The 26,252-nt window shown below is 48.3% G+C and overlaps 3 protein-coding genes across 11 annotated transcripts in view; 1 reads left to right on the top strand and 2 right to left on the bottom strand.

The window, feature by feature from the left end:
* The window catches only part of EFCAB11 (EF-hand calcium binding domain 11), a 252,207-nt gene extending 236,278 nt beyond the window's left edge, over positions 1–15,929 (bottom strand). For all 6 annotated transcript variants that reach the window (XM_062181231.1, XM_062181237.1, XM_062181232.1 and 3 more), the window contains exons 1-3: positions 15,772–15,929; positions 15,167–15,262; positions 10,735–10,780 (exon numbers count right to left, since the gene is read on the bottom strand). In XM_062181231.1, coding sequence (XP_062037215.1) covers positions 10,735–10,780; positions 15,167–15,262; positions 15,772–15,846 — 217 coding nt within the window. In that variant the 5' untranslated portion in view covers positions 15,847–15,929. The remainder of the gene's footprint in view (positions 1–10,734; positions 10,781–15,166; positions 15,263–15,771) is intronic.
* A 650-nt stretch (positions 15,930–16,579) lies between these two features.
* LOC133751186 (basic proline-rich protein-like) lies at positions 16,580–17,296 on the bottom strand. The gene has a single exon (XM_062181031.1). The coding sequence runs from the start codon at positions 17,294–17,296 to the stop codon at positions 16,580–16,582; it is 717 nt and encodes a 238-aa protein (XP_062037015.1).
* The window catches only part of TDP1 (tyrosyl-DNA phosphodiesterase 1), an 88,741-nt gene continuing 79,169 nt past the window's right edge, over positions 16,681–26,252 (top strand). Inside the window, exons 1-5 of one of the 4 annotated variants that reach the window (XM_062181212.1) lie at positions 16,681–16,725; positions 18,403–18,600; positions 20,815–21,383; positions 23,896–23,939; positions 25,091–25,146. In XM_062181212.1, coding sequence (XP_062037196.1) covers positions 20,822–21,383; positions 23,896–23,939; positions 25,091–25,146 — 662 coding nt within the window. In that variant the 5' untranslated portion in view covers positions 16,681–16,725; positions 18,403–18,600; positions 20,815–20,821. Of the gene's footprint in view, positions 16,726–16,956; positions 17,077–18,402; positions 18,601–19,789; positions 19,817–20,179; positions 20,221–20,814; positions 21,384–23,895; positions 23,940–25,090; positions 25,147–26,252 lie in introns of those variants that run through there. The other 3 variants (XM_062181213.1, XM_062181214.1, XM_062181215.1) reach the window with 3 other exon arrangements.

The following is a 26,252-nucleotide window of genomic DNA, read 5'->3' as shown; positions in this document are numbered from 1 at the left end:
AGGCAGTGGAGGATGGCCCAAGTGCTTGGGCCCTGCACCCGCATGGGAGACCAGGATAAGCACCTGGCTCCTGGCTTCGGATCAGCGCAGTGCGCTTGCCACAGCGCTCCGGCCACGGTGGCCATTGGAGGGTGAACCAACGGCAAAAGGCAAAAGGAAGACCTTTGTCTCTCTCTCTCTCTCACTGTCCACTCTGCCTGTCCAAAAAAAAAAAAAAAGATGTCTATAAGAGTTCAAAAATCACCTGTGTAGTTGGACACCAGCAACAGTTTGCAGATCTCTCTCCCTCTCTCGCCCTCTCTCCCTCTCTCTCACTAGAAAAAGTTCTTCTTTATAAACAGGAAAACCTGGGGCCAGCGTTGCGGCACACTGGGTTAAGCTGCCACTTTTGGTGTCAGCATCTCATATTGGAACACTGGTTCAAGACCTGGCTGCTCCCCTTCTAATCTAGCCCCTTACTAGTGTGTCTGAGAAAGCAGAGGAAGCTGGCCCAAGTACCTGGGCCTCTGCCACTCACTCAGACCCAGATGGGATTCCAAGCAAATAGCTAAAGCCTGGCCCCACCCTGGCTCCTGTGGCCATCTGGAGAGAGAACCAGTGAATGGAAGATCTCGAGCTCTTTCCTTCTCACAGTGACTCTGCCTTTGAAACAAATAAACCTTTTCTAAGTGTCTCCCCTCAGGACGCAGGACTGAGGATTAGGGCATAAAGACCACTAGCACCAACGATCTGTACAAATCCTTCCTGATTTCAGGGCTGCACAAATGAAAAAGAGCCCCTTCGATTGTATACACTTCCCTTAGCAGAGTGAGCCCCTCTCAAGTTCTGTAGGGAACGGCTATGTGTATTTTTACCTCCTAAACCACATAATACATGTGATGCAGATAAGTCATACTATCTTTCTTTCCTTTTTTGTTTTTAAGACATTTTTCCCAGGAGAGTAATCATCTTTCTCCACAGGGGTGGATATATTCAAAAAGTCCAATAAGGCTATATAGTTTTCTTCCTTGAAAGTTCCATTATGTATATATTTTTTTTGTGGTTCACAGTTCTAAGCTTCAGGGTCAGTGCACACAGAGAAATCCCCTTGAAAATGAAGCAGTCTGGTGTCTGGCTATCACCGTGAGCTCAAATTAGAAACTGCAATAAACCTGGGGAGGGTGAAGGAGAAAACAATAAAAACGTCAAGTTATTTGGGCAAGAAGCCTGGTGCTAGATTTACTAGAAAACTGAGGGTTCAAGTTCATTGTGCCGTTTTTCCATGGATTGAAAATGCCTAAAATGAGGGTGAAGTAGCCTTGTAAAAGGTGTAACGTAAGCCTTCTCTCATGTGAGAAATGAAATTCAGACTGTGACTTCTGATACAACGTGTCTGCATAAAAAGACTGCAAAGACAGAGGTAAAGGTGCCATCACCGAAGGTGACCAGTAGTCACAGCAAGAGGGGTAAGCAAACTCAAAGGACTGATATTTTCTTCCAGCTTCCTGCAGAAGAGTGGGGAATAAAGAGAAAACAATCTGCCTGAATGGAAGAAATCAACTTTTACTACATCACTGGGAGGAGAATGAGTAAAACCAAGTTGCAGTAGAACAGAGGAAGCTGAGACAATAAAACCTGACGAATATCAAACACGGACAGGAATCGCTGCCTTTTTTTTTTTTTTTTTTTTTTCTATCATCCACATCTCCTGCTCCTAAAGCTTCAAAGGTTCTTTGGTGTTAACAGCACAAATTCCTGGTACCGCATTGCATTCTGGAACGGAAAGCTGCATCTTTCCTTCTAGGCAGACTGGTCCTTACCCTTCCCTTCCCAACTCTCCACCCCCATCGGGCCAGCATGTTTGGCTGAACCCAATTCAATGTCAGGTTCTGTGCTACACTCTGCTGGTGCAGGAGGTAAAAATACTCCAAGGAGAGTGGATTCTGTTGATGGACAGCCTCTGTAATAATAGCATGAAGGCTGATGGATCTGGGTCTGCAAACCTGAGAGGGGAGAAGCAGGGAGTACTGTAATAAGTGGGATAGGGTCTGGTCCAGGAGGAAGAGCTCAGGCAGAGGGTGGAGCCCTTGAGTAGAGGGTCTATGAGAAACCACCCTCCCCCTACAGGTGGTATGCAGGAAGAGCCCTTTTAGACGGTGCTAAACCTGCCACACTCTCCACCACCTGTGGACAGGCCAGCAATGAAGCCCCTCTGTCTTGTTACAAACAAGTCTACACGATATCCAATGTGGGAGGGAAGTGTGTGGGCTACTTCTGAATCTGTACCAAGTTCTGCACCCATGCTGGCCCAGCAGAGCACATGAGAGCCATGGGAGCTGGAGATCGCATGCCGCTGGTGTCAGCTCTGTATTCATTTGCCACCTTTTCAAAGCCGCCCATTCTTCAACACTCAGCTTCAGGACCATCGGTATCTGTGTACAAAGAGGAAGTGCCACCTTCCTTTGAACTCTTCAGGGTCTTCTTGGCTATGTGGTATATATTTGTGTAACATCCGGCCTAAGAGAAGTGACAATACTTCTCTCATTTTCCCTGGCACATAAGATATGCATTTTAAGATATGCACAGTGTCTGTGTCTCCTAATTCATTCCTTGCATTACACCATTCAAAAGGCTACTTCATCCTCATTTTAGGCATTTTCAACCCATAGAAACATATTCACCATTTTCTAAATGGGAAAATAATTATAGGTATGTATGGGTGATATCTGTGATATCTGATATTTTCTTCCAGAAATGTGTGGCAGAAATGTGGCAGATATGGGTGATTGTCTGCCACAAAACAGTCCTATAGTTATAATTATAGACAAGGTAATCTTAATGCATATGCAGTTTCCTAATTATGGAAAGGAACTAAGACAGCAACTGAAATCTGAAGTCAAACAAAACCTTCACCCCTGCTACACCCTGGCCTTTGTTCTGTAGGCAGGAGTTAAAGACAACAAAAGACATACAATAGCAGCAAGTGTTTTACAACAGAACCTCAGAGACTAAGAAAAATGGGAATTTAAATTCAGAAAAGTAGAATGTTGAATAGTCAATGGTCTGGTTTAAAGCATGTCAGACAAGACAATAACAGATAAAAGCTTATGAACCAACTGGTCATTAGCCTAATCAGAAATTATTTTTCAATTGAACTTATTCTGTATGGCATGACTGAGTCCGACAGTGCACAATTACTGTTCGGATGAATCAATCTCTTTGATTTTTCCATCATTCAAAGTCGAAGATTACAAGTCAGTTCCTAGAAAGCTTTTTCAAGTAGGAAAGGAAAATATGTTCATTATTTCAAGAGGGCAATAATATAAGGAAACAGAGGGGGAAAAATGCTCAGTCTAATCATTCAGTGAAAACAAAAGACAGAGGGACCCTGTTCTGGCTTTTCCCTCGGTGCGTTTTATGTGGATGTGGGGTGATAACACACAGACAGTGGCATCGAATGCTGCCCATCCTGAGTCTCATCTGTAGCAATTAGCAGCCAGTAAGAGTTGTAGCGAATATAATAATCAATGCATAGTGTTCAGATAGCAGGTAACTGTTTAGAAAATGACAACCACAGTAAGTAACTACAACAATAATTTTTAAATGCTGTATCACACGTAAAGGTTACTTCATAAAGAATCACGCAAACACCAGGTATCTATTATAATTTCTTACACATTATTTTATTATTCTTTTCTGGATCCTGGTTTCCTCATGGTAAAAAGGGGGCAGAGAACCACTTTCTAGTCTTTTATAGGCATACGTCTTTCAGTTTGTATACTTGGTGAAGTCATGAAATGTATGAGAAAGAATGAGTACATGAATTGTAAAATATATATATATATATATATATATATATATATATATATACACACATACTCCCCAGTAGGGAAGAGGCACCAATACTGTAAACTGGAAATAACCTCGCTGGTGATCTGCTGCTTCCTTAAATAAGTGGCTTGATTCTTTTTTTCTCTCACTAATAAACGTCCTTGTTTCTGGCTGCCTAAACAGTTTTTGCTTGCATTAGCTTGCTTGTGGGGTTACAAGCAATAAAAGATGTCGTTAGCACCTTTCAGCCACTCAAGCCAGCTGCCCTGAAATTCTCCCAGCAAGAACTTTTCTTTCTGACATTCTACTCTTATTTCCAGTAGTTTTTAGCCTAACTTCTCATTCTTATTAATTTTCACAAGGGACCCCTACAGAAATGACCCATCCAAAGAGGACTAGACTCTGGGGAAGCAGGCCCTGGTCTTCCAGGTTTAGAAATTGTCCCAAACCAAAAGCAAAGTGGGCACATCTTCAGGACTTTGGCCTTCCCTAAGGGCAGCTGAGCCAGGTCAATGCAGGACATGACCCTGGATCTCACCCAGGATGTTGGGCAGCAACTGGGCCCTACACAGGGAACTCCACGCAGTGGCTTGCTCGAGACCTGGCATGACCTTGCCTTGAAGTAAGAAGAGCCTCGGGAAGCAGAAGGAGAGTCCCCAAGTCACAGCTACCAGAACAACACTGGAAAGTTGGTGACCTGCATAAAGAGTTCCCAGGAAGTCAAACCAACACTTCACTTCTTCAAGATCAAACATTAAGAGGAGAGATAATATATTTGGAAAAACATTTAATCTGTGTACGAACCCTCTTTATTCAGGGGAAGTACTATGAAAATAGGACTGAGGTCATTCACAGGGAGAGAGTGGACTAGACGCTCTGAAGTTGGTTCAGTGTTGAATAGCTCTAACATAAGAAATTCGTGTTAGTGGCCGGCGCCATGGCTCACTTGGCTAATCCTCTGCCTGCAGCGCCAGCACACCAGGTTCTAGTCCCAGTTAGGGAGCCAGATTCTGTCCCAGTTGCTCCTCTTCCAGCCCAGCTCTCTGCTGTGGCCAGGGAAGGCAGTGGAGGATGGCCCAAGTGCTTGGGCCCTGCACCCGCATGGGAGACCAGGATAAGCACCTGGCTCCTGGCTTCAGATCGGCGCAGCGCGCAGGACGTAGCAGACATTTAGGGGTGAACCAACGGCAAAGGAAGACCTTTCTCTCTCTCTCTCTCACTGTCTAACTCTACCTGTCAAAAAAAAAAAAAAAAAAAAAAAAGAAATTCGTGTTAGCAGCAGAGTTACAGTGACTTCCTGTTCAAATGGATATTTTACATTCTCTTCATGGTCTTGAGCCTCCCCATTCAAGAGACTGTGAATTAAAGCTGGCTGAATAATTAGTGTCTTGGTTATAAGCTTGTTCCTTTAATCCTGCTTTAAGAAAGCTAATTTGATGTTGAAATCAAAACCGTAAGGAAGAAAAAGACTGGAAGCTTGTAGCCTGAGTAGGACCCCTTCATGGCAATTTTGGAACAAGGCACTAAGCACCTACATTTTGATCTCACTCCTCCAAACGAATCCTTTCTCTGATAGCTTCCCTGAATTTCCAAGATGACTAATTTCTTCATAACCCTTTGAAGTAGCTTTAAAACATTCATTCTTGGAAAGAACTGCTGAGAGAGGAAGCATCCTAACGACCTGATTGAGAAGTGGCTGTAAGAGTCACTCGGGGATACTGCATGCAAGGAAACGCACACTGGACCAGTCATCAAAGTTGGAAAGCCCTTGGTCACAGGGAAGGCTACTGTCAGCATCAAACAGTCCCATAGTGCGTTGGAGGAACTGTTCCCCAACAAGGCAATGTTTGCCGCACACAAAAGAAACCACGTGAGTGAGGTGAACACAGACGCGTCCTTGTCTACACACAACTCAGATCAGGAGGAAACTCCATGACTGCGGCAAACATGAGAAATAATCCTGCACGAGAACCCACACGGGAGGAGAGATTCTGTATGTTTTCTGAACATAAGATATCTTCAACCACGAGTCAAACTTCAGGAAGAAAATACGGACGAGGAAAGTATCATTGGCACCCCAAGAGGGTCCTTTTACCGTGAATCCATCCTTACTTACACTGTTATCAGCGCACTCACACACAGGAAGTCCAGAGCGTGCTGAAGGCGGGAAAACCTGCCAGGACTCACACAGGAGAGGATGAGTGCGACACACGGGGCAAAGGCTTTCTATGCAGTTGTATCTTCTTAAATGTAAAGGGCACAGATGGAAAGGAAGCCTCTCAGTGTACTGACTGCAGATTAAAGACCTGTGGAAGTCAATCTTTACATCGAACCCCTCATTACAGATGTAGAGAATTCAGGGAGTCGTTCTTCCAGAACTTCTACCTCTCTGTACGTCAGAAAACTGCTTAAGAAACCTTCGTTATGAAGCCAAATCCTTAACTCAAAATTAAAGAACATACAAGAGGAACAAAATAATAATGAACACTAAGGTGCCTTCCTCAAAAGTCACACTCGGTATGTCAGAAAAGTCATGTAACAGAGAAACAACGAATAGGGGAAGACCTTCATCCAGACAGAATAACTCAATGACTATCAGGAGACTCTCAGAGCTGAGAAACTTAAAGCAGAGAGTGTGGGAAGTCCTCCTGCCAGAAACAGAACTCTTTATAGGTTCAAATATCAGAGACCATGAGAAAAATGCAATTAAGACTTAAATAGGTATATAACTAAATTTTTTTTTTTTTTTGACAGGCAGAGTGGATAGTGAGAGAGACAGAGAGAAAGGTCTTCCTTTTGCCGTTGGTTCACCCTCCAATGGCCGCTGCAGCCAGCGCATCTCGCTGATCTGAAGCCAGGAGCCAGGAGCTTCTCCTGGTCTCCCATGCGGGTGCAGGGCCCAAGCACTTGGGCCATCCTCCACTGCCTTCCCGGGCCATAGCAGAGAGCTGGCCTGGAAGAGGGGCAACCGGGATAGAATCCGGCACCCCGACCGGGACTAGAACCCTGTGTGCCGGCGCCGCAAGGCGGAGGATTAGCCTGTTAAGCCACGGCGCCGGCCTATTTCTTCTAATATGTGGTAGAATTCACCAGCAAAGTCATCTGGACCTACAGTTTTCTTTGGGAGAAGGCCTTTTAACTAAACAACTTCTTTGAGATATTTGAGATAGGACTATTCAGGTTATCTGTTTCTTCCTGAGTGAGCTCTGGTAGTACGCATCTTTCAAGGAAGCTGGTCAGTTTATTTATTAAATTGTTGGCATAAATCTGTTCATAATATATTCCTACCATCCTTTAAGTAACTGTAGAATTCATAAGTTACAAATATCACCTCTCACATTCCTAATATTAGTAATCTATGCCTTTTCTCTTTTTTTTTTTTTCCTGCTCAGTGTAGAGACAGTCTCTCAATTCTATGATTGCACCCTGCTACAGTTTGAACATTATTTGGCTCCCAACTCATACAGGCCTTTTAAACCTCCATGTCATAAGTTAACATGACTAAGAAGGCAGAAGCTTAAGTTTATGAGGTGGGCCCGTGGGCAGTCCTTAGACCACTGGGGCCATGTCTTTGGAAGGTGCTTTCAGGAGAGTTGGTTACAGAAGCTGAATTAGATCCGCCTCTCTTTCTGCTTCCTGGCTCTCCATATGGCCCTTCCTTCCCACATGCTCTGTGGTGGCCATCCACTACCCTTACCAAAGGCCACAACAGTGCTGCCACCCTATATTAGGCTTAAAACTCCAAAACCATGAGCTAAATAAACCTCTTTTTTCTCCCTAAGTAGGTTGTTTCATGAATCTCACTGTAGTGCCCAAAAGCTGACTGGAACATATCAAAAACTCAGCTTTTGGCCGGTGCCGTGGCTCAATAGGCTATCCTCCACCTTGCAACGCCAGCACACCGGGTTCTAGTCCCAGTCGGGGCACCGGATTCTGTCCCGGTTGCCCCTCTTCCAGGCCAGCTCTCTGCTGTGGCCCGGGAGTGCAGTGGAGGATGGCCCAAGTGCTTGGGCCCTGCACCCCATGGGAGACCAGGAGCACCTGGCTCCTGCCTTTGGATCAGCACGGTGCGCCGGCTGCAGCGCACCAGCCACGGCGGCCATTGGAGGGTGAACCAACGGCAAAGGAAGACCTTTCTCTCTCTCTCTCTCACTGTCCATGCTGCCTGTCAAAAAAAAAAAAAAAACTAAAAACAAAAAACAAAAAAAAACAACAAACTCAGCTTTTGACTATCCATATTTTAGTGTTTCTCTTTTCAATTTCATTGATTTCCATTCCAAACTTTGTTATTGCTTCTCCTCCACTTACTTTGGGCCTCATCTGCTCTTCCTTTTGTAACGAAAAGTGAAAGCTAAAGCCATCAGTTTAAGACTCCATCTTTTCTAATGTAGGAATTCATCACCATTACCTCCCAAGTACTACTTTCAATGTATCCCATAAAATCTAAATCTAAAATGTTATATTTTCATTTTTATCTAACTCCAGATATTTTAATTTTCCCATTTAGATTTTTTTCTTTAACCCATTAAGTGTGCTTTTGTTTCCAAATATTTTGGGCTTTTCCAGACATCTTTTGCTATTACTTTTTAAGATTTATTTATTTATTTGAGAGGAGGAGTTACAAAGAGAGGGAGATACAAAGAAAAAGGTCTTCCATCCACTGGTCCACTCCCCAAATGGCCACAACGTCCAGAGCTGGGCTGATCCAAAGTCAGGAGACAGGAGTCTCCTTTGGGCCTCCCATGCTGGTGCAGAGGCCCAAGCACTTGGGCCATTTTCTACTACTTTCCCAGGCCACAAGCAGAGTGCTGGATAGGAAGAGGAGCAGCGGAGACACGAACTGGTGCCTATATGGGATGGCAGTGCTGCAGGTGGAGGCTTAGCCTACTATGCCACAGCGCCAGCCCTTGCTATTACTTTCTAATTCCTTCACAAGGAACATGGTTTGTACTTTAAGTGTACTGACACTTGTTTAATGGTCCAGAACATATGTTCAATCTTATTAAATACACCATATGGACGTGAAAAGAATATGTACGGTGCTGCTGGGTGTTCTGTGGATGACAATTATGCTAAGTTGTTGAAAGTGTTATTTACGTCCTCAAGATCCTTACAGAACTAATGTCCGTTAGCAAGCACTGCTGCTGATGTGATTCTGCAACCTCCTATCATCACTGTGGATTTACCTAGTCTCCTTTATAGCTTTTATCAGTTTCTGTCTTCATGTATTTTGAATTTTCACTATTAGGGGTATAAATGTTTAGAACTGTTTAATCCTGACAAATCCACACCTTCAGCATTTTTAAATGATACTCCTTATTCCTAGTAATATCCTTTTTCTGAAGTTTGCTTCATTGGATATTAATAGACTCAAATCTAGATTTCTTTTGATCAGCATCAATGAAGTATGAGCTTACTTGAAAAAAGTTTACAGAAATAGAATTAAAAGGCAAGTATACTTGGGTGCAAAAAATTTTGAAATCCACTTTTAATATATATTTTTCCATCCATTTAAAAACTATTGTGATTTTATATTTAGAGTATGTTTCTTTTAAGCAACACAGTCAGATCCTACCTACCTTTTTTTTTTTTTTTAAGATTTATTTTTTTGAGAGGCAGAGTTACAAAGAGGCAGAGGCAGAGAGAGGGAGAGAGGTCTTCTATCCACTGGTTCACTCCCCAAATGGCCGCAACAGCCAGGACTGGGTCGTACTGAAACCTGAAGCCAGGAGCTTTTTGCAAATCTCCCATGTGGGTGCAGCAGCCCAAGCACTTGGGCCATCTTCAGCTGCTTTCCCAGGCCATTAATAGGGAGCTGGATTGTAAGTGGAGCAGCCAGGACACAAGCCAGCACCCATATGGGATGCCAGCATTGCAGGCAGTAGCCAAACCCACTACACCACAATACTGGCCCCAGAAGAGGTCATTTTTAAAGCCAATCCAGCATGCTCTGGATCCTATCCCCCATACAACATTCATCTCTCCCGCTCCCTCTCCCTCTCTTTTCCCCTTCACTAGGTCATTTTGGCTAAGCTTTGAAATATGCTCTCACATTCTTTAAAGAAAAAAAAAAACAAAACAACCTTGATCCATGCCACTCTGGAGTTAATAAAAGACCTGTCTACTCACACTGCCACACTTTATCACTATTTATCTTCAACTCACTCTAGCCGGCCTCTGCCCACGCGACGTACTAAAACTCCTCTTGTTAAAGTCGCCAAACACCTCCAGGTCGCCAACTCCAACGGACGCACTCAGTTCCTATGCTACCTGATTTTCCTGCAACACTGGATGGTGCTGACCACACTCTCTCCACTGAAATCCCTGTTTCTCTTCACTTTCCACCTCCCACTCTTGGTTTTCCTTGGTTTTCTCCGGGTCTCCTGTGTCATTTCCTCATCCTCTACCTGACTCCTGATGAGCACAGGTCCTAGGGTTCTCAGTCCACTATGTCTCCCATGGTCTCATCCTCTCCCATGGCTTCAACAACCACATGCATGCGACAACTCCCAGGGAGTTCTGAATTCCACATCTTACAGCCTGACTGCTCCGACAGAGTGGACTTGACACTTCTCCAACTTACCTATTCTTCCCCCATCCCAGCCTTCCCATTTCAGTAAATGCCACTTCACGGCCCAGCTACTCTAGACAGAAAACCCAGAGGCATCCTGGGATGCTGGAATCATAAGTCACACTTTTTCTTTGTGTCTTTTCAACAGCTTAAACATTTCCCATAATAAACATACCATATTTAGAAAGAAAGAAATAAAATTAAAAGAACCAAAACCTTTCTTTTAAATAATGAGAAACAAAACAAAGATGGACTTCAACTTAATGCTTTATGGTCTCTATGTTTGTTCTTAATTTTAGTCTTGTGAAAGTCTAAATAAGGATACTAAAAATGAACATTAAGTTTCACATTACCAGAAGTGCCTGGGCTTATGGAAGACATCACAGAATCCGCTTCTATCTAGAAAAGAGGAGAGAATCATAGGACATGTAATTTTTACAGTATAAATTCTAAATTTCTGGAGTAGGGGGAGGGGTGTATTTTATGAGAAAACAATCTTGTTATATTTCATTCAATAGCTATAATCATCATTTAAGTTTTACAGTAACATCTGTAAGATACCAGATACTAATCTGCTACAGACTCTAATGTTCCAAAACTTTATTTCATTGGCCAAGACAGGTTAAACCCAGAAAATCAATTTGGGCGTCCAATACGTAACTTAATCAAAAAGGTAAACGTTTGCTTTGGACAAATACAAGTAATTGTTACAATGAGCTCTATAGCTTTAATTTTTTGATTGCTTTCCTGATTATAAAAGTAACACAACTGATATTTTAGAAAGTGGAAAATAGGGGCTGGCACTGTGGCACAGTATGCTAATCTTCCACCTGTAGCACCAGCACCCAGGTTCTAGTCCCGGCTGCTCCTCTTCTGATCCGGCTCTCTGCTGTGGCCTGGGAAAGCAGTGGAAAATGGTCCAAATGCTTTGGCCCCTGCACTCGCATGGGAGACCTGGAGGAAACTCCTGGTTCCAGGCTTTGCATCGGCTCAGCTCCAGCCATTGCAGCCATTTGGGGGAGTGAACCAGGAGATGGAAGACCTTTCTCTCTCTCTCTCCCTCTCACTGTCTGTAACTCTACTTCTCAAATAAACAAAACAAACAAACAAACAAAAATCTAAAAATAAGTAGAAAATATAAAAAAAACTGTAAAGAAAATTTAAAAACCACACAGTAAAAACTACTATTAATATTTTGGTCTAGTATAGCTTTGATTTCCCATGTATTTTAAAAATTTTTATTATTTGAGAGGCAGGGAGAGAGAGAGCAAGAGCGCATGTGCCAAGAGCTCACTCCGGCCCAGCGGCTCACTCCTGCAGTCGTCCGCAATGGCTGGCTGAGGCTGGGCAGAGGCTGAAGCCAAGAGGTGGGAACTCAATCCAAGCCTCCCGGTGGGGACCGGGAACCCAGTTACTTCAGTCTCAGCGCTGCTTCCCAAGGTCTACGTTAGCAGGAAGCTGGAAGCAGGAAGCAGGAGCCAGGAATCAAACCCAAGTACTCCAGCGTGGGACACGGATGTCTTAACGAGTAGGCTAAGCGCATTCCCTGGAAGCGTTTTAAAATGTATTTGAGGACACACTATATATACAGTTTGGGGACTCACGTTCCTAAACATTACAACCCAAGCATTTCCCCATATTGTTATATCAGGGAAGCAGACCCTGCATTACAGGTTCTGACCTAACTTCTCCATCTTCAGTCTTGAACTCTCTACAGATTTCAACTCCCTGCACGTTCTTGGTCCCTCAAGTCCCTCCCAAATGGGCCCCACTCCATCTTCTTGGTGAAGTCCCAAGCACGCTGGTGTGTTGGTTTCCCTAACACAGGGGTCTAGGGTTCTGTCCCTAGAGCCCTGCTCTTCAGACTCCACACTCCCTTGAGTGGTACCCTCTGGTCTCAAGTCTTGAGCTCCCACCTACAAACTGAGGTGTCCCAAATCTACCTCCAGCCCTCACCTCTCCACCCAATTCCAAATTCCTGAGAGGCAGTAAAGCCGAGATTTCTACCACTGTCAGCTCAGTACTCTGCCCAGTTCTGAACACGCGGATGCAGCTGGACTGCCCCGGTCTGAGCTGACCTCCCCTGAACCTGCTCCTCTGAACTTCCTCTCACATGGTGGCACCCCCGTGGCTTCAGTCCTGGTGGTCACTCCGTGTCTTACTGACACGAAATCCCATCAGTCAGCAGGACAAGACTCATCCCCGTTCTCAGACGCTTCCTGTCAGGGTGGCCCAGCTTCTCCAGGCTCAGCGACACCCACGCCTCTCTCACAGTTACCGCCGGATTAGGGCCTTCTCAATCCCCTTCGCCTTGCTCCTAAATCGCAGTTTTCTAGGTCTCCCTCACCAAACTGAACGGCTTCGAAGGACTACGTTCAGGTCATCTTTAAATCTCCAGCAACTAGCCACTACTCCTTTTATTAATATGAAGACACAAATGTCACTGTGTGAACAACTGCGTGAGTGTAAGTCATTTACTATCTAAGTTCTTTTTTGTGAAATAACATTCTACTGTTGTGGTATGGTTGCTTCAAGTAACATTTGCAAAGAATAAACATTTTCAATGACAGCAGTTTTATCTCATTTCTTGACCTGTAAACATTCCATTTATTCAAAAGCAATATTCAAAAATTAAACCCTAAACCTCAATCTAGCATAAAAATAAAAATCTATTAAATTTCACTTAAGGGAATGAGAACTGTGGTACAGATTAACCTCTGCTTGGGACACCCACATCCCATATTGCAGTGCCTGGTTTAAGTCCCACCTCCTCTGCTTCAGATCCAGCTTCCTGCTAATGTTTACACTAGATGCCCCGGTGCACGGGTTCCTGCCACTCACAAGGGAGACCCAGATGGAGTTCCTGGTTCCTGGCTTCCACCGGCCCAGCCCTGACTACTGTAGGCCCCTGAGGAGTGAATCGGCAGATGGAAGATCGCTCTCTCTCTCTCTCTGTCATGCTGATACTGCCTTTCAAATAAATAATCTTTAGTAAGAATTTCATAGAAGGTATATAGCAAGAGCCACTTATTTATTAAAAGTTCACTGTACAAATGACCGTTAGGTGATTTACTCTATTAGTACATTACTGTTTAGCGTCCTGCCACCAGCAAATATTTCATTTGCTTTTTAAAAAAGAAAACGGGCCAGCATCGTGGCTCACTTGGTTAATCCTCTGCCTGCGGCGCTGGCATCCCGTATGGGTGCTGGGTTCTAGTCCCAGCTGCTCCTCTTCCAGTCCAGCTCTCTGCTGTGGCCTGGGAGTGCAGTGGAGGATGGCCCAAGTGCTTGGGCCCTGCACCTGCATGGGAGACCAGGAGGAAGCACCTGGCTCCTGGCTTCGGATTGGCGTAGTGCCGGCCATAGTGGCCATTTAGGGGGTGAACCAAGGGAAGGAAGACCTTTCTCTCTGTCTCTAACTCTGTCAAATAAAAAAATTTTTAAAAAAGAAAAAAAACAATACTTCAACTCAGTATAAAAAGAAAGACCTGCTACCTGCCGTGAAGTGTGTGCACAGTGTATTACTGCATTACTGAGCCCTCCCTTCGCCTGACGGTTGCAGTCAGAGTTCCTGAATCTGGACAGGATCTTGACCTTGATTAATTCCAGTTCGGCATCTTAACAAGAGGGCATTCACTTCCAGAATGGATGTATGGGGCCAGCAGGACAGCACCCAGACAGGGGTGAGCAGGAACTCTGTGCTCCTGAAGCAGGAGGCTCATTGGGCCCCAGCTTGCCTCTCCAGCCTGGTGAACGGGCCTCTTCTCTGCAGGGTAAGATCCAAGTCAAAGGCACACATCGCATGACCCGGAATCACCTCTCTGAAAATGTACATCCCAGAGAGACAGAACATGAACACTTTTGCATTTGTCTTCAGATATAAAAGGACGCTCACTGCAGGAGCTTGTAGGAATGAAAAATAACAGAAACAACCCAGGTAACAGAAGCCAGCCAACTGGCTGAGTGCTAGGAAGCCATTTTTTCAAACAGAGTAGCGATGTGTTCTAGCAGGCTGATCTACTAGATGAGAAGCCAAAATAAAGTCGGCAGAGTACGCGCCCTCCATGTTTCCAATAGAACGCCATGCATATATGCGGGTCATGGGCAGGAAATTTTGGAACGACACACAGGAGACTGTAAATGGGAACCCTGGAGAAGTGGGACCTCTAGTAGGAAGGGAGGGGGCTTTTTTATTATATGAATATATTATTTATAATTTTTTTTGACATGCAGAGTAGACAGTGAGAGAGAGACAGAGACAGTGAGAAAGGTCTTCCTTCTGTTGGTTCACACCCCCCCCCCCCAATGGCCACTGCGCTGATCCGAAGGCAAGAGCCAGGTGCTTCTCCTGGTCTCCCATGGGGTGCAGGGCCCAAGCACTTGGGCCATCCTCCACTGCACTCCCTAGCCACAGCAGAGAGCTGGCCTGGAAGAGGGGCAACCGGGACAGAATCTGGTGCCCCGACCGGGACTAGAACCCGAGGTGCCGGCGCCGCAGGTAGAGGATTAGCCAAGTGAGCTGCAGCATCGGCCTATAATTTTTAAAAAGGGGAAAATTAAACCAGAGAAGAGAGAGTGTGCGTGAAGATCCATCCCCAGCTTCCCTGACACCTGCCAGCATCTCACAGTCTCCATCCTCACCCGCGGCCGGCAGGTGGGACAGGGGGAGTGCGTCCCAATTCCCCGCTGAGGCCGGCACTGGGGACAGCCCGGGCGTGGCTCACCAGGCCGCGTCTGCTGGCCCTCGGCACCCACTCCCGTCCGCCGTGTCTGCCCGGGCCCTACCTTGGAGGGCTTGTAACCAAACAGCATCACGACAGCAACTTTAAAGTCCTCTCTGCTCAGGTAGCCTTTGTTATCCTCGTCGCAAGCTTTGAACACCTGCGGAGCACCAAACACCGGCAGTTAACGAGACAGAACCTGTTTGTTCTCTTACTTTTTATTAGCAGTGACGGGCAATCTGGACCTTAAAAGTCCGAAATTCGGCCCAGAAGTACATGCGCGTTCCATCATCCTAATTTAGTTCTCAAAACATATTAATGATGGGCTAAAAAAAAAAAAAAATGGAAACGAGTGAACCCGTACACTAATGCAAATTAATGGCTTTAAACCTGTGGGATAAATTCTACTCAAAATTCAGTTCTGCGATTAGGGCGGAGGAGCGAAGGAGGCTGTGAGCGCAGCGGAGACCCGGTTCCAGGCCAGGCGCGGGGAAACAGGCGAGGGGACCCAGAAGTGGCCCGAGAACCGGACCGGGAGCCAGGGCTGGCGGGGGTGGGCTCGACCTCGACCCCCGGCCCCTCCGAGGGGCCGCCCGGGGGTCTACACCACCAGCGCGAAGTACCCGTCCGTGCCCCGGGCCAAGCTGAAGTCGCCCTCCGGACACCTACTTCCACCCACTTCCTGTGTTCCGCGGGGCTGGCTTCCCAGGCCCGCGGCCGGACCCGGGCCCCTGAGGCAAACATAGCCCAGTCACCGACGAGTCGGAGCCAGAACCGTTCGAACCAGAACCAGAACCCCCTCCCACAGAGGCCGGGCCGCGGCTGCAGCCACGCCCACCGCGGTTCCGGAAGCGCGGCTTCGGCGTGCGACTCCACGTCTGCTCCCATTGGACGGCCCGCGAGCCACGGGCGTCGACTCTGCAGCGCTATTGGTCAGAAGCTTTGTTTAACAACGTTTCCTAGGACCAGCTGGGGCGGGGAGGCTCCAGGGCCCGCCCCCAGCGCCTGACTCCGCCCCCTTCCCCGTCCCACTTAACTCCTTGCGCGCCGCGGGGCTGGCGACGCATCCGTGTGCAGTTCCCAGGTTCACTACGCTTTCTCATGCGCTCTCCCCAGCTTGCAATCAATAAACTTTGGCTGGTTTTGATCGACGGCACCTGTGCCTAACATCACAGGAAACACGGAAAGGGCGTGACCGGGGAAGCCATCGGTGTCAATCTCTAGGGGTTCCCTAGGAGATGCATAGTTCATCTCAGGCTGCTCTAGTCCTCTGGCAAATCCTTAAGGTCCCAAAAGAACAGACACGCGCCCCGAAGCAGAGCGCGGCGCTCCTTCTGCAGCAGGGGCTACGGTCTGCGCCAAGGTGAGCGCGCTCCCCTCCCCGCGCGTTCTCGCTCGCTCCCTTCTGCAGGCGCCGGCGGGACGGACCGCGAGCATCCCCTTCCCCCGCCCCGCCTCTCGCTGAACACCACGGCCTTTAGGACCCAGGGGCGGCCCGCCCGGGACGGGAAGGGGCCAGGCCGAGAGGCGCGCGCCGCGGCCCGGGGTTTGAACCGCGCGCAGGCGCACGGTGGGCGGCGCGCGGGGGCGGCGACGGCGGCGGCGGCGGACCGGGCGCCTCAGGTACGTGGCCGCCGGCTGCGGGAGCGTCGAGGTCCGGCCTGAGCCCGGGGCGGGGCAGGGCCGCCGGGGATTCGCCGGGGGCGGGGCGCTGGCGGGCCGCGAGGGGCCTCCCCGCGGCTTCCTCCCCCGGCTCCGCGCTCGGCGGGGCCGGGCGGTGACGGCGCGAGCCGAGCCCGGGCTCCCCGCGTCTGGGCGGGCGCGGGGCCGTCACGGGCCGGGCGGTGTGCGGGACGGGTGCCCTGGGCCGCCCGCAGCGCCTGCGGGGGCCCCCCGTGCTGCTAGAATGTTCTCGGACGCCGGTGTCGTCTGCGGTGAGTCTCCAGCTTGGTGGTGTTAGTCTCTCGAGAACAGGTAATGTGTGGGGTATAAATAAAAGAGCGATGGAAACACAGCACTTTCGAGTTATTTTATGAATTTGAGAGAAACGGAGATGCCCGTTCTGGTTCGCCGCCCAGACGTCCCCAGCAGCCTGGGCTGAGCCCGGGGGAGCCCAGAACCCGACCTGGGTCTTGCACGTGGGTGGCCGGGACTCCGGCGCTGGGGCCGCCACCTGCTGCCTCGGGGTGCGCATGGGCGGGAGGCTGCGGCGACTCGGTGACTCCTGTGGGCCGGTGGAGCCCCCGGCAGCTTACCCGCTGTGCCAGGAGCCCACCCCCCAGCTCCAGGGTCTTTATTAGCAGACCTTCCGGCTGCCCCCGCTCTTGCAGTTAGGAGCCGTGTGCCACCCCCTGGCGTCTGCCTGAGTCGCCCCCCATCCTGCTGCTTCCTTGGCGTCCCTGGAGGCTCCGACCCCCTCGGAATGCGACCCCCTCGGAATGCGCCAGAGTAAGGGTGTCCCTGCTTTTCCGTCTCACCCCTGAAGCCTAATTGTTATGCTGATCAGCCTCTTCCATCCTGAAATTCACCTGTTCTAGAGGAAACTATGTTGTTAACTCCTCGTTCCCAGTGCTTGGTACTGAGTAGCTCATAAGGAAGAGTGTGTTGAGTAGATGGGTGGTATGCGTGATACCCATTTTACAGATAAGCACACTGAAGGCCAGCAGTTCTTGAACCTGCCCAGGTACACATGGTCTGGGCCCACGGCTGGCCACACAGAGCCTCACTGAGCAGCCTGGCTCCCGGGCCCTCCTGAGGGTCTGCCAGTTCGAGAGGGAGCAGCTGGAGGTATAAAAGGACAAGCCTCAGCTGCGCGTGCAGTGCTGGGGAGAGCGCAGGCTAGCAGCTCTGGGCACGGTGCCTTGCCCACCAGACTTTAGGAAGTCCTGACCCAAGTGCTAGGAAGGTTCTGAGTTAGCATCTGGCGGCAGAATTTCTCCAGATTTTCATCCTTCCAGTGTGGCACACGCCACGTTTCACTCACCTGCCTCCCCAACGTCTGTTGTATTTATTGTTCTTTTTATTTGAATCTTCTGTCTTACACGAACAGAACAGTCTCTTAAATAAAAGTCAGTGTTCGCTTGCTATCGTAAATGCAGTTGAGTGAGGACACCTTCCCCTGACGGTAACAAACGTCGTCGTGCTTACGTAACAGCCCAAAAGCTGCTGCTCACTCAGAAGCGAGACTCGGAGCGTTTCTTCCACACTGCAGCTTTCTCCTTGATGACGGGACATTGGGTGGGCTGAGAAGGGTGCTTTCATAGTATTCGTTCATTAACGTCAAGGCCTCGTCCCCTCCAGCGTGAGAACACCGCTGTCCTGATCGAGTGCCCAGATTCAGGGTGAGCCCACCTTTGCTGTCGGATTCTTACTGCTTACGGAGAGCATGACTTTGGACGTCAGCCGTGAACGAGTCTCTGCACTCTGCGTGAAAGCACCGTGAGATGTGTCATTCACAGAGGAAACCTTGTCGGACTTGTAGTTCATTGGAAAACTCAGGTAAGCGAGTAATTGTGGAGTGTTGGGTGTTTAAGGGGGCCACATTGTGGCTCAGCGGGTTAGGCCACCAGTTGCAATGCCAGTGTATTGAAGTGCTCCACTTGCAATTCCATTCCCTGCTGATGCACCTGCAAAGGCGGCAGAAGATGACCAAGTACTTGGGCCCCTGCCACACACATGGGAAACCAGCATGGAGTTCCTGGCTCCTGGCTTCAGCCTGACCCAGAGCTGGCTGTTGGTGACCATCAAAAATTGGCTTCCTGAACATCACAGGAGTGGACCCAGTTCTGTGGGCTCTGTGACAAATGTGTATTCATTTTAAGATCTTTTCATGTAGAATCAAGCCTCCTTTTAAAATTCGTTTTATTTGAAAGACAGATCTTCCATCTGCCGGTTCACTCCCCAAATGCCTGCAAAAGCCAGGGCTTGGTCAGGCTGAAGGCAGAAGTCCAGAATTCCGTCTCTAGGGACCAACTACTTCTCAAGGCACATGTCAGTAGGAAGCTTGAATGGGAAGTGGATCTGGGACTCATGGGATGCAGGTGCCCCACACAGCATCTTAACCACTGCGCCAAAGGCTGTGGTTTTTGTTTGTTTGTTTTTTTTAATAGAACCTTGGGTTATTTTTTTAATTATTATTTATTTGAGAGGTAGAGTTTCAGACAGTGAGAGGCAGAGACAGGTCCTCCGTCCACTGGTTCATTCCCCAAATTGCTGCAACTGCCGGAGCTGCGCCAATCCAAAGCCAGGAGTTAGGAGCTTCTTCTGGGTCTCCCACATGGTGCAGGGGCCCAAGGACTTGGGCCATCTTCTACTGCTTTCCCAGGTCACAGCAGAGAGCTGGACTGGAAAAAGAGCAGCCGAGACTAGAACTGGTTCCCATATGGGATGCCAGCGCCGCAGGTAGAGGATTAACCTGTGCCACAGTGCTGGCCCCTATTTTATTTTTTAAGGAATGTGGGTCCTATTGAAAGAGTGCCGTGGTTTACCCTACTCAGTGCATCCTGTTCGGCCTCTTTAAAACAGCAAAAATTTCAATTGATTCCATCAATCTGAGCATAAACTCTTTGAGTTCTATAAGTTTTTTCTGAGTCTTGTACTTAAAAATGTTACATTAATAAACTGTTCTTTATCTGGAAAATCTACTTAGATACCCCTTTTCCACTGAATTGACATTTTGTAAGTAAAACTGGAAATACTCGTTTCATGTGTTTTCTTTCTTTTTTTTTTTTCTTTTTTTTTTTTTTCTTTTTTTTTGACAGGCAGAGTGGATAGTGAGAGAGAGAGACAGATCTTCCTTTTTGCCGTTGGTTCACCCTCCAATGGCCGCTGTAGCCGGCGCATCGCGCTGATCCGAAGGCAGGAGCCAGGTGCTTCTCCTGGTCTCCCATGCGGGTGCAGGGCCCAAGCACTTGGGCCATCCTCCACTGCCTTCCCGGGCCATAGCAGAGAGCTGGCCTGGAAGAGGGGCAACCGGGATAGAATTCGGTGCCCCAACCAGGACTAGAACCCGGTGTGCCGGTGCCGCAAGGATGAGGATTAGCCTGTTAAGCCACGGCGCCGGCCTTCATGTGTTTTCATTGAGAACAAGAAAGCTGGAATTATACTGTGGTTTAGAAAGTAAATGTTCCATATATGCTCTTCCTCTGCAGGTTTTAACAGTTTGGTTGATGACATGGACAGTAAGATAATTCTTAAATACCGTACAGATGGCATCCTTCTTGAGGACTTTAAGCCTTGTAAAATATGGCTTGGGGGGGGGGGCGGGCAGTCAGATATACCTACTTAAGTCCTGTGGTGACTGTGCTTGGGTGGAGGATAGATTTGGAAATTCCAGTGTGACCTTAAGAATTTGAGCATCCTTAGAGTTACTTTTTAACTTGGCCTTAATCCTAGTCACCTGTTGGAAGCTTCAGGGTTGGGAGTAACCTTTGGTTTTGGAGTTTGGCTGCAGCCCCCACCCAAGGGTGTCAGAGAGCAAGGTCTAGATTGAAAGGCAGAGGGAGAAGAAGGGAAAGAGGGCAGGACTTTTGTTGTTTGGCAGATATTTATGGCAGATCTGGTAATGTGCTGATGACCAACCACAAAACAGCTGACGTTGGTCATGTGCCCCAGCTTCTGATAAACTCAGAAGCGCGTCTGACGGAGAATTTGAGAAGTGATTTTGCCAGTGGCCCAGTGAACAGGACCTGATGCTGTTTCTTTCATTTCCAGAAGTATAATGTCTCAGGAAGGTAATTACGGGAAGTGGACAATATCCAGTAGTGATGAGAGTGAGGACGAAAAGCCGAAACTGGACAAGCCATCCACTTCTGCCCTTCCCCACGCCGGGCAAGGCACAGCAAGTGAGCCAAGGTACACCTGTTCTGAGGCTCGCAAAGCTGCACACAGGAGACAGGCGTCCCCTGTGAGATTCAGCAACACAGATTCGGCTTCACCTCCCAAAAAGCAAAAAAGTGGTTCCCAGGGAGACCTGGGCTGGTGTCTCTCCAGCAGTGACGATGAGGTCTCCCCAGAGTCCCAGCCAAAGCAGGCCAAGGAAGCCGTGGGCTGCGAGGAGCCAGACGTCTCTTCTCCCAGAGACGGCACTGCCCAAACGAGTGGAAATCACAGCGCTCCTGCCAGCCACAGACTCAAAGAGGAGGTGGAAGACAAGCATGAGGCGTCGTTGGAAGGCCAGGACCTTTGGGATATGTTGGATCGAGGGAACCCCTTCCGCTTTTACCTCACTAGAGTCTCGGGAATCAAGCCCAGGTACAACTCCGGAGCCCTCCACATCAAGGGTAAGAGGAAGCTGTGCATCAGAGAGCCCTCGGGTTGCCCTTGAGAGGTCGCTGGGGTCAGATGAGGAAGGCAGCCCAGAGTGTGCCTCAAGAACCCTGCTCAAAGGTTTAGATGTTCTCAGAGGAAAAGAAGTGCTTTAAACAAGCAAGTACGTTAGTGGGAGTGGGACAGCAAACCTTGCCTGGGTCGGATGTACAGAGGGTGTTTCTGCAGACCCTGTCACTCAAACCACTGTAACACTTAGCACCATACTTAGAATTGCTGAAGTCCAAGATTAAGCCTGATCGGTGACAGTGTTGATGAGGTGACAAACCTCACAGCCTTTGTTTATCCTCTGTGGTCCCTGAACCGGCAGCATCAGCATCACCTGGAACTTATTAAAAATGCAAATTCCTGGGCTCCCCCATGCTCGTTGACTCCCACCCTGGGGTGCAGGCCTTGCAGTCTGTATTCTAACAACCCCTCCCAGGATTAATGCCCAGGCACGTTACAGAACTGTTGCTTGGAAGCTGGCTTGGGTTCCTGGTGAAGAAGCAAAGGCACGGCCAGCGCCGTGGCTCAACAGGCTAATCCTCTGCCTTGCAGCGCCGGCATATCAGGTTCTAGCCCCTGTCGGGGCGCTGGATTCTGTCCCAGTTGCCCCTCTTCCAGGCCAGCTCTCTGCTATGGCCCGGGAAGGCAGTGGAGGATGGCCCAAGTGCTTGGGCTCTGCACCCCATGGGAGACCAGGAGAAGCACCTGGCTCCTGCCTTCGGATCAGCATGGTGCGCTGGCTGCAGTGGCCATTGGAGGGTGAACCAACGGCAAAGGAAGACCTTTCTGTCTCTCGCTGTCCACTCTGCCTGTCAAAAAAAAAAAAAAAAAAGGCACAAATAGATACTTCACTGAGAATCAAAGGTGGTCTTGGGTTGCTCTCCCTCCCTTTACTCCCTGGGAGCCACAGGCACTCTTGCTGTATGGATTGTTAATGCAAGACCTGTCTGAATTTCAGTTTGGGGATTCAGAAAAAGAGGCACTGTCAAGAATATTTCTAAATTTCAAGTACATAATTCTGTATCCCTTTATACAATGAATAAGGGTTGGGACATTTAATTGCATCTTGTTGAGAGTTTGATTCTGCAGGTTATTTTCTCTTTAAGCATTTCCCATCAAGGTTCTTTGAAGAGCTTTAAGATGCTTGTCAGTGTTTTTGTTTTGCTTTAGAGTTTGTCATGTTCCACAGAGAACTCTGGAGTTTCTCTGTATAGAATGAAGTGCTAAAGACTAGCAGTTAGTGAAGGTGGGGAGGTGAGATTTCCTTTTCATTAATTCTAGGTCTTTGCCTTGCTGGATCTACAGTTTAGAATAGTTAGCCTGCCCATGGTCACAGAGCTGGTTGGTGGTAGGGCTGGGATTTGAATCTAGGCATTGTGGCGTCCATGCTGTTTGACGAACCACTCTAATATATGCCTTAACTGTAGAGCCTTGAGAAAAGCTCGTGGAGGAAGGGGACCTCAGATAGCCCTTAAAAGATGGGTAGGATATAGAAAGATGGAGCGAGGTGCTGGTGGGGGCAGGGTGGAATAATGATCTCTTAATTGTGCCCTTTCCCAGTAAGGCAGGAACTTCTCTGAGAGTATTTTGTTGGCAGTGGCAGTGGTCTTTTAAAATCTTTGTACCCAGCATCTAGATCATTGGATATCTGCCAATCATATAAGTAAAGGAGCTGACTCTTAACCCCCGGAGGCAGGAGGCCGCAGGAGCAGAGTTGCTGGAATCTGACAGCTGGGCCCAAACTCCAATTCTGCCCTTTCCTGGCTGCATGGCCATGGGCACTTCTTAAAGAGATTCTTCATCTACAAAATAGGAGTAGCAAATCCTGTCCCCTACAACTCAGAGAATGGTTCTGAAGGAGTAAGAGTTACTATGTGGCAAGCACCAAGAGTGGTGCCTGGTACCAGTGGGTCCCCTAGACACAGCTGTAGTAATTGAAGATGGTGATGATGGGCGCTTCCTTTCATGGTGAAGTTCACGAGAAACCAGCTTTCCACTCTGTCTAAAAGTAAGGCCCAAATGGGTTCCAGATGGACCCACCTGACCAACATACCAGCAGCGTGCATTTAGAATCATGGATGCCCCTGACCCTGGGTTCACAGGAAGTGAGAGCTTGCAGGCTCCCAAGGAGGGGTCCTGGAGAGGAACTTGGGTGGGTGCTTGGAGGAGGTCAGAGTTCAGAGACCCAGGAAGAGGAGCATGCATCTTGAGGAGCTTCTGAAACTGACGAGCACTGAAGTAGATTTTGGTTTTGCACCGTATCTCATGAAGAATGCAGAATCAATACCCTTCAGTAGCACAGGGGAGTTCTTTCTTGAGTTTTATGAAACCCCCAAGTCTAGCTTCACCATCACTTTGCAGTTTGTTTTCTGAACCAAATCTTGATCATCAGTGACTGTTGATTAAGTTAGTTGTGATCACTGGGACTAGAGGACTTTTTCTGAGTGTGAATTTGACTTTTATGTTTTGTTGTTGTAGATATTTTATCTCCTCTATTTGGAACACTTGTTTCTTCAGCTCAGGTAAGTTTATGGTCAAGCTCTTTTTCCTTTGGGTGAAAGGAGACAACTAAATAACTTCTCAAGAGAACACTGAGCGGTGGAACCTGTGCCCTAGCAGAGTCCTTGAGATGTGGGCACGGTGTCCTTAAGATGGCAAGAACTGGAGGCCAACACCACATGCCAGTCATGGGATCATGGCCGTCAACATAGAACACGGATGCCACTGTCCGTAGAACAGTTGACTCTTGATCAGGCCACAAAGGCGGACCTAGGAGGCACCGTGGACATTCCAGCCTGAAGACTCACGGGACTCGGTGCAACCCCCTGGGAAAGTGTGTGTAGATCTTAGAAACATATGGCACTCCCTGCACCTGCCAGAAGGGAGGGAGTGGGTGTGGGGGTACAGGGGCATGTTCGTTTTGCCTGGCTGCACTGCTCCCTTTGTGCTGATAGAGCACGTGAATGCTCCAGGCTTGCAGGCAGATAGGAAAAAGGGCCATGTCCCTGGAGAAAGGCAGGCTTCCTCTGCCTTTCACGAGTGGGTGTGATCTTCAGAGCCCTGGTTTCCAGATGGAAGATAGGGTGCTGTCTCAGGCAGCTTGAGTTCCCGCATCCAAGGTTACCCCAGCGTAAGGGGGAGCACCCCGGGGCAGACCAGCCCAGAGCTTGTGTTCAGGTTATAGTTGTCAGCCTCGGGACTGTCAGCCGCAGATACCTGTGCACAGATCTGTCTAGTGAGTTAGGCTGAAAGTAAGTGCTCCTTTCTGCAAGTCCTGGGAACTTTTATCTTGTGTGCTTGGGTGTCTGTCTTTATAATCACCTGGGGAAAGGGAGATACATGTACAAACCTGTTTATTCAAATTAACCTCAGAGTTGTTAGCAGTAATGCACCATTGACAAGTACAGTTGCTGCCAAGGTGTGCAGTGATAATTCCCTTAGAACCTATCTTCTTGTGCATTTAGCTCCATTTATTCGGTTCCTTTAACCATGTTTTTCTTCAAGTTCAATTTTAAGTGTGTGAGTATTGCAGCATGACTGCCCAGGGTTATAAATAATTTATGTCGTCCATCACTATTTTAGACTCTCTTTCCATGTAATAACTAACGGTTCTTTTTGTGAACTGCTTGGCTGAATGACTGGTGTCTTAGTTACTTTTCTCTTCCCTGTCTAGTTTAACTACTGCTTCGATGTGGACTGGCTCATAAAACAGTACCCACCAGAGTTCAGGTGAGTTCTGCGGGGGACAGAGGGTACCATGAACCATAATAGACTTTGAAACCTAAGATTTGTGCTTCTTGGGCAAAAGTCACCCATCTTTTTGAATATTTTTTAGAAACCATTAAAATCAGACAGGTGGTGGAAACGTTTTTAAATTTCATCAGATTATGTTTGCAGAGGTTAGTATTCTCCTTTGTGCTCTGTCCAGAGGCAAAGAAGGGCAGATTCCAGCTCAGCAGAACTTGGCATCCAGTATGAACCTGGAAGCAGAGATCGTCTCCGCTTGCGTTCCCAGCCTCTAGTGTGCAGCGCGTGTGCGTCACGTGGCACCTCACGTCTGCTCTGTGTGGAGGATCTCTGAGTTTTTCAAATGGTTCTCCCTGTAGTCCAGGAGTTAGGAAAGGTCGGTAGGCTTTCCTGGACCCGGGCCGTGCGTGTGAAGCACTTTAAAGCGGTTCCATCTTCTGCAGTTGCCATCCTTGTGTTGGACAGCAGACCAAATAAAGATGCCTGGCGTGGGAGCACGCTGCCCGCCGCCCATCCCCCTCTCTGACACGTTCATGTGGCAGAATCCCGTGATGGCAGGTAGGGTGGAGGGACACACCAAGTCCTTGGTGGATTTAGGATATCAGATTGGGGATACCTTTGTCATTCGCAGACGATAAAATAAGGAGATTTCCCAAGCGGTGCTGGCACTGAAGGGCTGGTATCTGACCTGCAACACAGAGGATGTGTTTTAACTGCCCGTTACAGAAAACCAGAAATGACAGTGGGTTAAACAAGACAAATTAATTTTTCCAGCATGAGAAGCCTTGGTGGTAGGCATTTGTGCTCTGAGTTGGGAGCACTGCTGTTCTCTGAGACTTGGCCACCTCTTCTTTCTGTCCTGGTGGGTGTCTTCAGTCCTCAGAGTCACCTTGTGGTTCAGGATGACAGCTGAAGCTCTAGCTTGCTGCTCTGTGTTCTGGGTAACAGGAAGGAGGAAGGAAGGAGGTATGAAAGGCCCATGTCCCCGCTGTGCCCTAGTGAGCATCCTCTGGGAAGTCCTCTGTGACACCTCTGTCTCACTGAGCACAGCTCAGCTGCATAGCAGGGGCTGGCAGTGTCTTCATGCA

Source organism: Lepus europaeus, chromosome 22, assembly GCF_033115175.1.
Source record: "Lepus europaeus isolate LE1 chromosome 22, mLepTim1.pri, whole genome shotgun sequence".
NCBI classification, from domain to species: Eukaryota; Metazoa; Chordata; class Mammalia; order Lagomorpha; family Leporidae; genus Lepus; species Lepus europaeus.
This window is presented reverse-complemented; position numbering and strand designations above follow the sequence as displayed.